This window comes from Balaenoptera musculus, chromosome 20 (assembly GCF_009873245.2).
Source record: "Balaenoptera musculus isolate JJ_BM4_2016_0621 chromosome 20, mBalMus1.pri.v3, whole genome shotgun sequence".
In the NCBI taxonomy this organism is placed as follows: domain Eukaryota; kingdom Metazoa; phylum Chordata; class Mammalia; order Artiodactyla; family Balaenopteridae; genus Balaenoptera; species Balaenoptera musculus.
Window position 1 is genome coordinate 6,964,672 of NC_045804.1, and position 11,542 is coordinate 6,976,213.

The 11,542-nt window shown below is 51.2% G+C and overlaps 1 protein-coding gene across 3 annotated transcripts; it reads left to right on the top strand.

Annotated features, from left to right (window-relative positions):
- Positions 1 to 1,819: 1,819 nt before the first annotated feature.
- Positions 1,820 to 8,809, top strand: MRPL58 (mitochondrial ribosomal protein L58). Of its 3 annotated transcripts, none has more exons than XM_036837974.1 (6): positions 1,820 to 1,968; positions 5,052 to 5,088; positions 7,227 to 7,286; positions 7,846 to 7,928; positions 8,019 to 8,188; positions 8,474 to 8,809. In XM_036837974.1, exons 1-6 carry the CDS (start codon positions 1,870 to 1,872, stop codon positions 8,556 to 8,558), a joined length of 534 nt encoding a protein of 177 aa, XP_036693869.1. In that variant the 5' UTR covers positions 1,820 to 1,869; the 3' UTR covers positions 8,559 to 8,809. The 3 variants fall into 3 exon arrangements, with proteins under 3 accessions (XP_036693869.1, XP_036693868.1, XP_036693867.1); XM_036837972.1 differs by having other exon boundaries at positions 1,821 to 2,055; XM_036837973.1 differs by lacking the exon at positions 7,227 to 7,286 and having other exon boundaries at positions 1,820 to 2,055.
- The last annotated feature ends 2,733 nt before the right edge of the window (positions 8,810 to 11,542 follow it).

Below are 11,542 nucleotides of genomic sequence, written 5' to 3' on the forward strand. Positions count from 1 at the left end.
CCTTTATCTTTTCTTCCCCTCTTCTCGCCCCTATGCATGTCCCCTTCCTGAAGCACCCATTCAACGTATGGAGAACCAGAGAAGGGAAGAAGGCTGGCCTCAGCCTTCAGTGCCACCTTTTTAAGGGAACAGGTGGCACCTCTCAGGACGGTTTCTCCCAGACGGGCCTCTATTCTGGATGGTTCATGGCAGCAGCAGGTGAAAGAAGCTTGCCAGCTGCTCCTCTATCCACCACAGGGTAGCTTGTTCCACTCTCTCCTCTACCCCCTCCTCTCCCAGAATCCAGGCCACCAGATGGCCTGAGCAGGCTGTGTTTATTTGGGGCCATGGAAACCTGCAGCTTCCTTTTCCTATCACTCTGGGTCAGGCGCAGAGCTGGAGCCCAGCCTCAGAGCAGTGATGCCATGGGATGGTGGTTTTATTATTCGTAATCCCTGAGCCGTCAACCTGGGCAAGTCCCTGGCTTTGCTCCCCTGAGCAGCTTTTTCCAGTCACCATGGAGACGCCTCTGTTCCCTCTGAGGTCTTGGGATTAAGTCAGACAGGGAGGGTCCCAGGAGACTCTCCTTAAATCCTAGAGCCCCAAAAGCGCATGTCAATTGCCATTCCCTTCCTAGTCTGGGTTTGCAAAGCCAGTGCTTGGGAAGTATTTTTTTCCCTCCTAAAGAATTTGCCTTTATCAATGAGGCTAAGATGGTAAAGCCTTGACTTGATGACAATCTCCTATTTCAAACAGCCGCATTCCCAGGGGCATGTTTTTCTAGGTAATTGTGCTTTTCCTAAAAATAGAACCCGCCATTAAGAAATAACCACTAGTATTACTAATAATCACTAACATTTATTGAGCTCTGTTTTCGTTTACCACACTGCCTCTCGACAAAGCAACTTAGCTAACATTTACCTGTTTCCAAACACTGCTTGCTCTATTTTAAACCTTTCTCAGAGTTAGAACTTCTCAGTTTTCAAGTTCATTTTTTAACCATCTTGTAAAAAGGGCTCTGATTAGCCTGTCTGTGGCTGTCTGAATCTCGACCTACTTCCCCATCCTCCCCTTATGTCCTGGCTTGGAGAAACTGCCATCAAGCTCCACAAAGCAGGCGGGCTGGGGCGGGTGTCCACTTTCTAAAGTATTTCTTTCTCTACCTGCCCGCCTCTCCTCCATCCTGTTATTTGTCCTACAGCGCCTTCACACAAGTGCTCAGCAGGGATTTCCTTTTAGGCTGCCTTGTGAATGAGCCTGAAGTTACTAAAACTCAGCTCTGGCGGAACTCAACTTTCAAAAACACCTTCCCAAAGAATCCCTTTTATCAATATTTATTGAGTACCCATGACGTGCCAGGTTCTGGGTACTGGGGATCCAGCAATGAGCCAGTGCCCTCCTGGAGGTGATTACATTCCGGCTGGGAGACAGGCAACAGACAGAAAAATAAGATTGAGCAATGTGAAAGAAAAAAAAAAAAAGTGGCAAAGAGTAAAGGGGATGGAGATGAACCTGGGCATGCCTCGTTGATGCTGTGAGATTTGGGGGAACACAGGTCCAGGAAGGCACAGACCGAAAGGGAGAGAAGTGGTGTTTCTGGGGGACACGGCATCCGGGGGTTCTTTTCACCAGGAGGCTCCCTTGAGAGCTCGCTGTCTGGCCAACGTCTTCCCCATCGCAGCAGATGCCCTCAAAGCACCAACCAGGCCTCCTGAAGGCGGCCGACCAGAAGCCTCTAATAAGCTCCGCGCGAGAGCAACGCCGGGAGCTCTGCTCGCTTCCTCCCCGTGGCAGGCGCTAAAGGTCTAGCGGAACCAAAGTCTCGAGGGAAGAGCGAGCCCACGGACCGCGGAAGAAAGCGCCCACCGGAAGCGGCCCCGAGACCCGAACATGGCGGCCGTACGGTGGCTGCGCTGGGGCCTGAATCGAGCCGAATCCTGGCTGCTCCTGCCGCCCGCGCGCTGCCCCCACCGGACTCTGAACAAACAGGTAGAAGGCACCGAATTCCAGAGCGTCTACAGCCTGGACAAGCTCTACCCCAAATCGCGCGGCTCGGACACCGCCTGGAGGGTTCCGGTGAGCCGGAAGGGCCGGACGGAAGGGGCGTTTCCTGGACTCTGCTGGGTGATGTCGGGCAGCCGGGGCCCCATTGGCCGGGCGTGCTGCTAATCCAAGAGACGGACGCGCTCAAACATGGCGGTCGCCGCGGGAGGAGGCTGGTTGCCCGAGCAACCGGGGGACTGGGGCTGCTGGGCGGTTGGCGGCACCCCGTGTGGCTCGAGGTGTGCCGGCATCGGGAGAGCATGCTGGCTATGCTTCTTACAAGACCACCAGCTTTTCCGCATTCATTCCCCGTCCCTCAGGCCCAAATGCTCGTCCCAAGGGAAAAGTGCCCTCCGCAGAGAACAATTAAGGCAGGAAGCTGCCAAGTAGCTCCCTTTTGGAGCCTTTTAGCAAGTGACGTTGTCCTTAGCCTCTAGTAACCCCGGCACGCCTGAGGAAACAGGGCTTCTGGTTCGTTGCCTCAGGATACCTTTATTGACAGCCCGCTGTGCGCAGGCGCTGTATCTGGGCCCAGAGCTGGAGAGTTTGGACCCACCCAATTCTATGGAGTTTCCACCTACAGAATTGGAAGAGAGCGTTCATTCATTTATTCATTCATTCACTTATTCATTCATTCACTCACTTAACAAACTTCTGTTGAAAGCATGGTGTATACACGATGCTAGGCATGGGGACAGAGTAGTGAACAAAACACAAAAATCCTAATGCTAGTGGAGCTTATCTGCTTAATGGAGGGAGACAGGCAATGAATAAAATCAGTAACATAGAGTATGTGATAAGTACTTAGGAGAAAATAAAGTCCGGAAGGGAGAAGGAGTGCTAAGGTAGGGGGTGGGGTTACAATTGTAAGTAGGCTGGTCCGAGGAGGCCTCTGAGAAGGTGATGCTTGAGTAAAGACCGGGGAGAAACAAGGCAGCAGCGAGCCGTGAGAAGAGCGGGGAGAGGAGCATCCCTGCGGAGGGAACAGCAGGTGCCACCCCCCTCAAGGCCGTAGCATGTTCCGCTGGTTCAAGGAACAGCAGGCAGGCCAGCGTGGCTGAGCAGGCAGGGGGGTCAGATATGAAGCTGAAGGGGAGAAGGCTGGGGGGAGGCCTTTGTATAGGGCTTACAGGCCTTTAGTTTTGCCCTGAATGTGATGGAGGCAGAAGAGCGGAATGATCCAACTTGGTTTTGCAAAAATCACTGTTCTAGAGAAGAGATTGCAGAATGGCAAGAACAGGAAGACCAGTGAGGAGATTGCAATAATATAGGCAAGAGGTGATAAGCAGGGTGAAAGCAATAGGAGTCAGGAGAATTGGTCAGGTCCTAGATAAAGTTTGAAGGGAAAGCCTACAGGATTTGCTAATGGATTTTCTCTGAGAAGTGAGATTAAGAGAGGAATTGAGGTCTAGGGCCTTGAGTAATGGAAGGATTGTGTTGCCATTAATGGAGACGACAGAATGGTAATAGCATTCGTTTGTCTGTTCGTTCATTCAACAGAAAGTTTCTCGTGCACCCACTGTGTCAGACACTGTTTCAAGCACTGCAGATACCACCACGATAAAACAGAGTTCCCACTTCATGGAGCTTATGTTCTAGCGCAAGGAGCAGACAGTAAACAAATGGGGAAAACATACCAGAGAGCGAGAAGTAATGAATAGACCAGAGTGCTTGGATGTGATAGCCAGGGAGCTACTTCAGGTTGTTAGGAAGGGAAGTCCTCTGTGAGGAGGTTTGAGGCTCGAGAGAGGAGACCTCGAACAGCAGTTGGCTTTCCCTCAAGAAAGAGGTTTGAGTTTGAGCCAGAAGGTTGGGAGTCATCAACAAAGATTTTTTTTTTTTTTTTTTTTAATTTGGTGGCACCCAGCTTGTGGGATTTTAGTTCCCACACCAGGGATCGAACCAGGGGCCCCAGCAGTGAAAACACTGAGTCCTAACCACTGTAACGCCAGGGAATTCCCAAAGGTGGTATTTTCAAAGGAGATGGATGGAATGTTCTAGGGAAAGAGAGAAGAGGAAGAATTTCAGGACATTTCTGTGCTTAAAGGTTGCAAAGAGCAAGCAAAGGAGAGTGAGAAAGTCACGGGGAGGTAAGAGGAAACTGGAGAGGCCAGCGCGGAAGGAGGGGGAGGAGCGTTGCTTCAAGGAGGGCGCAGTCCAGGGTCTTCTACGATGCAGAGGTGAAGTAGGGTGAGGATTTCACCCCCAGACAATTCTAAGATGAAAAGGGATGAAGGGACTTCCCTGGCGGTCCAGTGGTTAAGACTCCGAGTTTCCAGTGCAGGGCGCGCGGGTTCGATCCCTGGTGGGGGAACTAAGATCCCACATGTGGTGCAGCGGGGGGGTAGGGGTGGGGCCCGGGGCCCCCCTCTCCCCCGCAAAAACGGGGTGGTGGGTGATGAAGGCAGCCAGAGCAGGGACAGATGAAGACACTTTGAGCTTGGGGGGCCAGAAGAGCCTCAGAGTGGGTAGTGTTTGCACCGGGCCTGTGGATGTGAGGATTTAAGGCTTCGGAAGAACAACTCGGGAGAGACGTGAAGGTGAGAGGTCCTGGGGTGAGTAGGTCAGCTTGACACAAACTCTCAAGGCAGATGTGCTAGTCACTGTTGAAGGCAGACAGCCCTACATGCGAGCCTCCTGTGGTCTGGGGAGGAACAGGGGACCCATGGTTTGTTGCTCCAGGTTGGCAGAGGGTGTTCCTTTTGGAGTCTGCCTGATGCACATGTACTGTGGCACCTTCCCTCCCCTGGGCGCTGGTAGTTCCCGACACTAGCCAAGTGGAGTCGGGGCAGCAGCAGGGAAGGCTGGAGAAGTCAGTTCCATTTTCCTGGAGGAGTGTTTCTGAGGTGGTACCTCTGGAGTCTGGGGAAGATTTTTCTGTCATCTTGATACGATTTTGCTGGAGACCTGAAAATAGTTGTATTACATTCATGTCGTGGCTTTACATCATTTCTGTTTTGTTGCCCTGGACCAGTTAGGAGTCGCCCAGTAGGTAATATTTATTTGACACCGTATATGTTGCATTGCAGGATGATGCAGAGCAAGGCAACAGCGACATTCCTATAGGTGAGTAGTTTGGGTTTATAAAAAATCAGTCATTTCCTCTACCCCTCACGCGTTCCTTCCAGGTCTCTCCAAACCAATGAAAGTAAAGAAACTGTCTGGGGTTACAAACGCAGAGTCCTTTCAGCATTGTTGAGACTAGGAAGGAAGAAAGAAGTGATGAGGCAGCCACTCCAGAGTGCCGTGCGGCGCCCAGCACGAACAGAGAGCTCTTGATGGTCTTGTGACGTGGAACAATCTTTACGATAGATGAGTTGATTGTTATTTGAAAAAAGTAAGGTACGGAAGCATCTATATAGTGAGCTACCATTTGTGTTTTACTTATATATATATATCTGAAAGACACATTTCTGGATGTACACATAGATCTGAGAGGATGTGGAGGACCCTGGATACAGGGACTGCCATGGGGAGGGGAGGGGAAGGGACAAACTTGGGAACTTGGTGGCTGGGGAACAGGAGTGGGGACTTCTCCCTGTAAACCATTTGCATAACTTCATAATTTTGTGCCCATCAAGCCTGAGGCGTGGCCTGTAAAGGAACAAGCAACGCTCCTGAGATTCAGAGAGTTTCTGGCGCCCACAGACAGTGAGAGAAGAGCAGCCAAAGGTGCCGGCTCCTGGTGGCCCCTGCTCAGGGCGACCCTGAAACAAGGAGGCCAGGTGACCACGGTCTAAAGCAGAGGAGCCGGCGTCCTGAGGCCGGCAGCTGTGTCCTGAGGCGGGAGGAGGCCGAGAACCAGAGAGAAGAGAGGCTGTCTCTTGACAGCTTCGGGGGGACGGGCAGGCAGTGGGAATGGCCGAGGGGCCGCTCCTCACCTGCCTCTGCCCGTGTTCTCCGAGAGGGTCCCAGGCCTCCCCGTGCCTGGCTGGCCTGTACGGATGCAGACAAGGCCACCAGCCCCGGGGTAGATCCGCACCCCTCCGCCCCCGCGGAACCACACGTATTCCTCACCTGTTCAGAAAAATGAGTTCATTTGATTTTTCAAAGGGAGGAAAGCCTCTCAGAAGCCATCTGGAGAGGTCACCGCTGCCCGCTGAGGCCCACTCTCCGCCGCCACGGGGCCGCACTTCCTCGCCCCCCAAATCTCCTGCAGCTCACCATCCAGTCCTCTGAAACCTTCCCGCTGCTGTGCCTTCCCGGCTTCCCTCAGAGACTACGAGGCTGCCTTTCATGAATTACAGAAATAGAAGGAAGAAACCTCATTTTACAGATCCAAAACAGACCAACAAAACCAAGACCCAGAGAAGCGGTGGGAGTTTGTGGAGGTCACAAAGTCAGCCCGTGCCGAGCTGGTGTTGGAAGACGGGGCTCCCAGCGCCAAATGGAGCGCTCATTCACCCAGCAGGTGTTTTCGTCCACTGACCGCGACCGAGGCCCGGGGGTGCACGCGCAACTCACGAGGAATGAGACCCACCTCCCCTCTGGGGGGGTCCACATCCACCGCATTTTCAGAATACAACATTAAACTCAGTTTGTCCCTTAGCTTGAGCTTTTGAAAGAGTCCTTGCCTTATTTTTTTTTTTTAATAAGTCTTTTTTTTTTTTTTTTGTGGCTGCTTTGGGTTTTTGTTGCTGCGTGCGGACTTTCTCTAGTTGCAGAGAGCGGGCTACTCTTTGTTGCGGTGCTCAGTGATGCGGTGGCTTCTCCTGTTGCGGAGCACGGGCTCTAGGTGCGCAGGCTCAGTAGTTGTGGCTCACGGGCTCTAGAGCGCAGACTCAGTAGTTGTGGCGCTCGGGCTTAGTTGCTCTGCAGCATATGGTTTTTTCCCGTACCAGGGCTCGAACCCGTGTCCCTTGCATTGGCAGGTGGATTCTTAACCACTGTGCCACCAGGGAAGCCCAAGAGTCCTTGCATTAAAACAAACAAACAGCAAAAAGCGAGGGCAGTCAGATTTAGTGGAATGTACTAGACCACAAGCAGACAACCTGGGTTGTAATTTTACCTCCTCTGCTCTCTGTGTGGCCTTGGGAGACTCTTGATTTTAGTTTTGACATCTGTAAATAATCTCTGACTTTACTGATCTGAATGTTACGTCATTGAAAGAGAGAGGAATAGGGATACTGACGTTGACGGTAAATTAGCAGTTTGCATGTTTTGCCCTGTGATAATATTTTGTTGGTGTGTGTTCTGTTTTTCAGATCGCTTGACAATATCTTATTGTCGGAGTAGTGGTCCTGGGGGCCAGAATGTTAACAAAGGTACAACAGTGCCTTGTTTTCTTTCACTTTAAAACTTTGCTGAGAGATGGACTTGAGGACTTCTGTGTTTACATTCATGTGGCAATAAAGGGATTGTTTTTTCAGAAGCTTAAATACCGCCAGTTTATATAATAACCCTCTTTATTCTTTTGAATGCGGTCTGATTCTCAGACTCTCAGTTGTGGGTTGCTAGGACTAGGATTGGCTTGGGAGTCTAAGCAAAGGGAAGTCACAGTGTGAGTTGGCAGCCAGCTCCAAGAACAGGTTTCCTTCACTCTTACGGAGCTCCGCCTCCCTGCTCCTCCACCTCCCCGCCTCCCCCCTCCCCACATTCTTTTCAGAATCCAATACCTTGTAAGAGAAAGAAAGCCCTAGGCATTTTGTTCCGGGAAGTTTATGTTTGTCTGGATGTGCAGGCTCATTCCATAGCCCGGTTTGCATCCCCGAGTTCACACAGGATAGAAACAGCCCCGGGTGCGTGTCTCACCTCCCTGTGGTTCAGAATCCGGTGGTCACCAGCCACCCGGGCACCGAGCCTGCCCCCTCCCTTTATTTACAGTGAATTCCAAGGCTGAAGTCAGGTTCCACCTGGCCAGCGCCGAGTGGATCGCAGAGCCTGTACGGCGGAAGATGGCGGTCACGGTAACCACGGCCCCTTCCTTTCTCTTTAACCCTCAGTCACTTTTAAGCCTTTACTCTGTAGAACTCTGGTTTTGCCTTTGTTCTCCGCAGCACAGAAATAAGGTCAACAGGGCAGGAGAGCTGATCCTGACCTCTGAGCGCAGCCGCTATCAGTCCCGAAACCTGGCAGATTGCCTACAGAAGATTCGAGACATGATCACTGAGGCCAGCCAGCCAGCCAAGGAGCCATCCAGAGAAGATGCTGTACTCCAGAAAATCAGGTACTGGAAAATTCCCTGAGCTTCTGTAAACCAATTCGTGTGGACAAGGGGCTACCCAGGGAAGAAGGGAGGCACGGTGAAGCCCACGACCTGCCAGCAGGCAGGTGGACAAGCTCCGGGAACGGGAGCGGCTCAGACCCGGAGCGGAGGCTCCCGGGCCGGCGCCTGCGGCTTCGGCTGCTCTGCTTCCCGCTCAGCTGCCAGCTCCTCTCACCAGCTCCTCTCACCACTCTGAGAACCACTGGATGGGCATCTGGGCATAACTGTGTTCTTCTTTGTTTTCAGGGTAGAAAACATGAATCGGGAAAGGCTGAGAAAAAAGAGAATAAATTCTGCCATAAAGACAAGCAGGAGGGTAGATGTGGACTGAAATCATGCCCTCGAGCTGGCAAAGACCCTCTTTAGGGCCTCCAGGCAGCTGCCACGAGGGAGCTCTAACACCATCAGGAGACGTGTGTGTTGTTTGTTGTCAGCGCTTGTCTGTAACATTGCAACCATCTCAAGAATGTTCATCTGGAATGAGGGTTGTAGGCACTGGTTGCAGAGGTCTTTATAGGCAATTACCATGTTGTCAAACCTCTATTATCCATTTAATATATTAGTTGCAATAAACTCAGTGGGCTTCCGCTTCTCAGAATGCTTCAGAACAGAATTCCTCCCTTTTCTCTCAGTTGAAATCTGCCTAATAATTATTGACTGGCACTGACTGTACAGCCCGGGGGTGGGGCACAGAGGGATGAGCCCTTCAGGAACACAAGGGCAGAAGGGCTGACACAGGTGCATGGGCATCAGAACTGGGCCTGGAGACAGGGGTAGAATATTAATCAGTAGAGAGCCGGGAGGACATGCCAGTTGAAAGGAACAGTGTGAATAAAGGAGACCAGAGAAAAGGCTGCGGTGGAGGAAATGATGAGGAATCCATCTGAATGGGGGATTTGTGCAGGTCATTGTGAGAGGTGAGTCTGGAGAGGGAGATAGAAGTTCAAGGTGCAGGGTCTCGAGTTCAAATTGAGCAATTTAGATATTTTTTCTTTTTTTTAATTTTATTTTTATTTATTTTTGGCTGCGTTGGGTCTTCGTTGCAGTGTGCGGGCTTCTCACTGCGGTGGCTTCTCTTGTTGCGGAGCACGGGCTCTAGGGCACAGGCTCAGTAGTTGTGGCGCACGGGGTTAGTTGCTCCATGGTATGTGGGATCTTCCCGGACCAGGGCTTGAACCCGTGTCCCCTGCATTAGCAGGCAGAGTCTTAACCACTGTGCTAACAGGGAAGTCCCGATAAGTGACTCTTATGAAATACAAAAGATGTGGAGACAGGGTCCCTGTCCTCAAGGGACTCAGCCCAGTAGGGAGCTGAGGCTCATATACAAGGAAGTGCAGCATTCTTTGGTTCATTAATTCAACAAATACTTACTGAATACCAGCCAATGGGCCAGGTCCTGGGGAATCAGCGATGAACAAAACAAAAGTCCTTTCTTCCAGAGAACTTCCATTTGATCAGAGGATGATAAAAGCTAAGAAGAAAAATGGATTCCTGTTTGGGTAACATGACCTAAAACATGGTAAATAACACAAGAAAGGTCTAAATAGATTTTGGGAAGGAACTAGTTCCAGCTGGATGGTCAGTGAAGATGTACTTGATGTGCTTGAGATGGGATGGAAGAAGGGGAGGGGCTGGCCAAGGGAGCAAGGTAAGAGCTTGTCACCTGGAGGCTCCAGTGATGGCCAAAGGCCCTGCCTGTGGCCGGGACAGTAAACCATAGTATTGAGAGAATGGGCTGTGAAGCCAGCTGCCCTGGATCAGCTCCTGACTTCCACCACCCCCAGCTGTGCAGCCTTGGGCAAACTACTCAGCCTCTCTGAACCTTAGCTTCACCATCTATAAACTAGGGATGATGTTATTAGTGCCTACCTCGTAGGGTAGTAATGGTTAGTGGCACTGAGCCTGTACCCAGGGAATGTTAGCCATGATTGACAGTTTAGCCATGATTAAACAGTTCCAGTTTGGCTGGAAGCCAGGGGGTGAGGCGCTGTGGAAGACACACCTGCCACCTTGAGTGGGAGCCAGGTCTAGAAAGGCCTTAAATGTGACAGCTAAGACATTGAGACTCTACCCCTACAGAGGCTGTCAGGGGAAGATTAATCTGACTGTGACTGAATGAGAAAAGACTGCAGGGAAGTGGACACAGGTTGGCGGACAGACCCACGTGAGCAATTAGGGACCCATCCTGGAACTAGGGCAGTGGCTACTGGCATGGAGAGAAAATAGCAGATGCAAAAGGGTTATGGGGACAGAAAATTGGCTTGGGTGAAATGGCAAGCTGGTGTGTGACAAGGGAGTGGTGCTGAGCTTTCAGCCAGGAAAGTCACCGAGGGAGCAAGCTTGGGATGGTTGGATGATGGATATGGTTTTGCCTTCGAGGAGTTGACTTTGTGGGGCCTGAGGAGGAATGCTTAGGTGGAGATGCCCAGGAGAGGGAACGGAGCTGGAGCTGGGGAGTGAGGTCAAAGCTGGAGATGCAGGACAGAGGGCACAAGTAGAGTCTTGGGAACGGAGGAGCAGTTGAAGATGAGGCAAGGCAGGGAGACGCTTGGTGAGATGATGGTGGCGGGAAACCAGAGAGGGCCTCTCTCTGGTTAAACTCTGGAGCCTAGTGCTGGACCTGTGAGGCCCTCAGAAGACATTGGTGGCATGTGAAGGGACCTGGAAAAGCATTCGAGATACGGAGGAGGGGAAGGAGAGGTAAAGAGAAACAAAACAAGCCAAGGGACAGAGAGTGGAGCACAAGGGCAGGACCTGTCATTTAAAAAAAAAAAAAAAAAAAAGGTTGAGGGCAAAAGAATGAACATGGGTGAACTCACAGACACAATGATAAGTGATAGAGGCCAGATTATAAAAGAATATGATTCCATTTGTATGAAGTTCAAAACCAGGCAAAACTGCTTTATGGTAATGAGAGTCAGGGAAGTATTTACTCGGAGGCAGTGGTGACTGATGGGGAGGGGATATAAGAGAGCCTTCAGCGGCGCTGGAACTGTTCTGTATCTCACCCAGCCTTGACCTTAAGATCTGTACAGCTTACTTCGTGGATGTTACACCTCAGCAAACAGACCAATTAGTAACTGAAAGGAGGACATTCTCAAGGCTGGAGACTGGAGCCAGGTGGGGCACATTCCTCTTTCTTGCTGGTATTAAGGGTTTGTGCAGACTCTATACGTGGGAGAGAGAAAAAAAGAATGTCTCCAAGTCCCTAGAAGGCAAGGTCTCAACGCAGGCACCACAGGGAGTGAACACTGCTCTTGGCTAAAGCTTCTCCTGTTACATCTTTCAGATACGCATGAATTTTAGTAATGGATT

What these genes read in the sequence shown, in the direction of transcription:
- MRPL58 (XM_036837972.1), top strand. Translation starts at nt 1,870, where the DNA reads ATGGCGGCCGTACGGTGGCTGCGCTGGGGCCTGAATCGAGCCGAATCC. An exon ending in ACACCGCCTGGAGGGTTCCG is followed by an intron (nt 2,056 to 5,051) that starts GTGAGCCGGAAG and finishes GTTGCATTGCAG; the next exon opens with GATGATGCAGAGCAAGGCAA. An exon ending in GGCGGAAGATGGCGGTCACG is followed by an intron (nt 7,929 to 8,018) that starts GTAACCACGGCC and finishes TGTTCTCCGCAG; the next exon opens with CACAGAAATAAGGTCAACAG.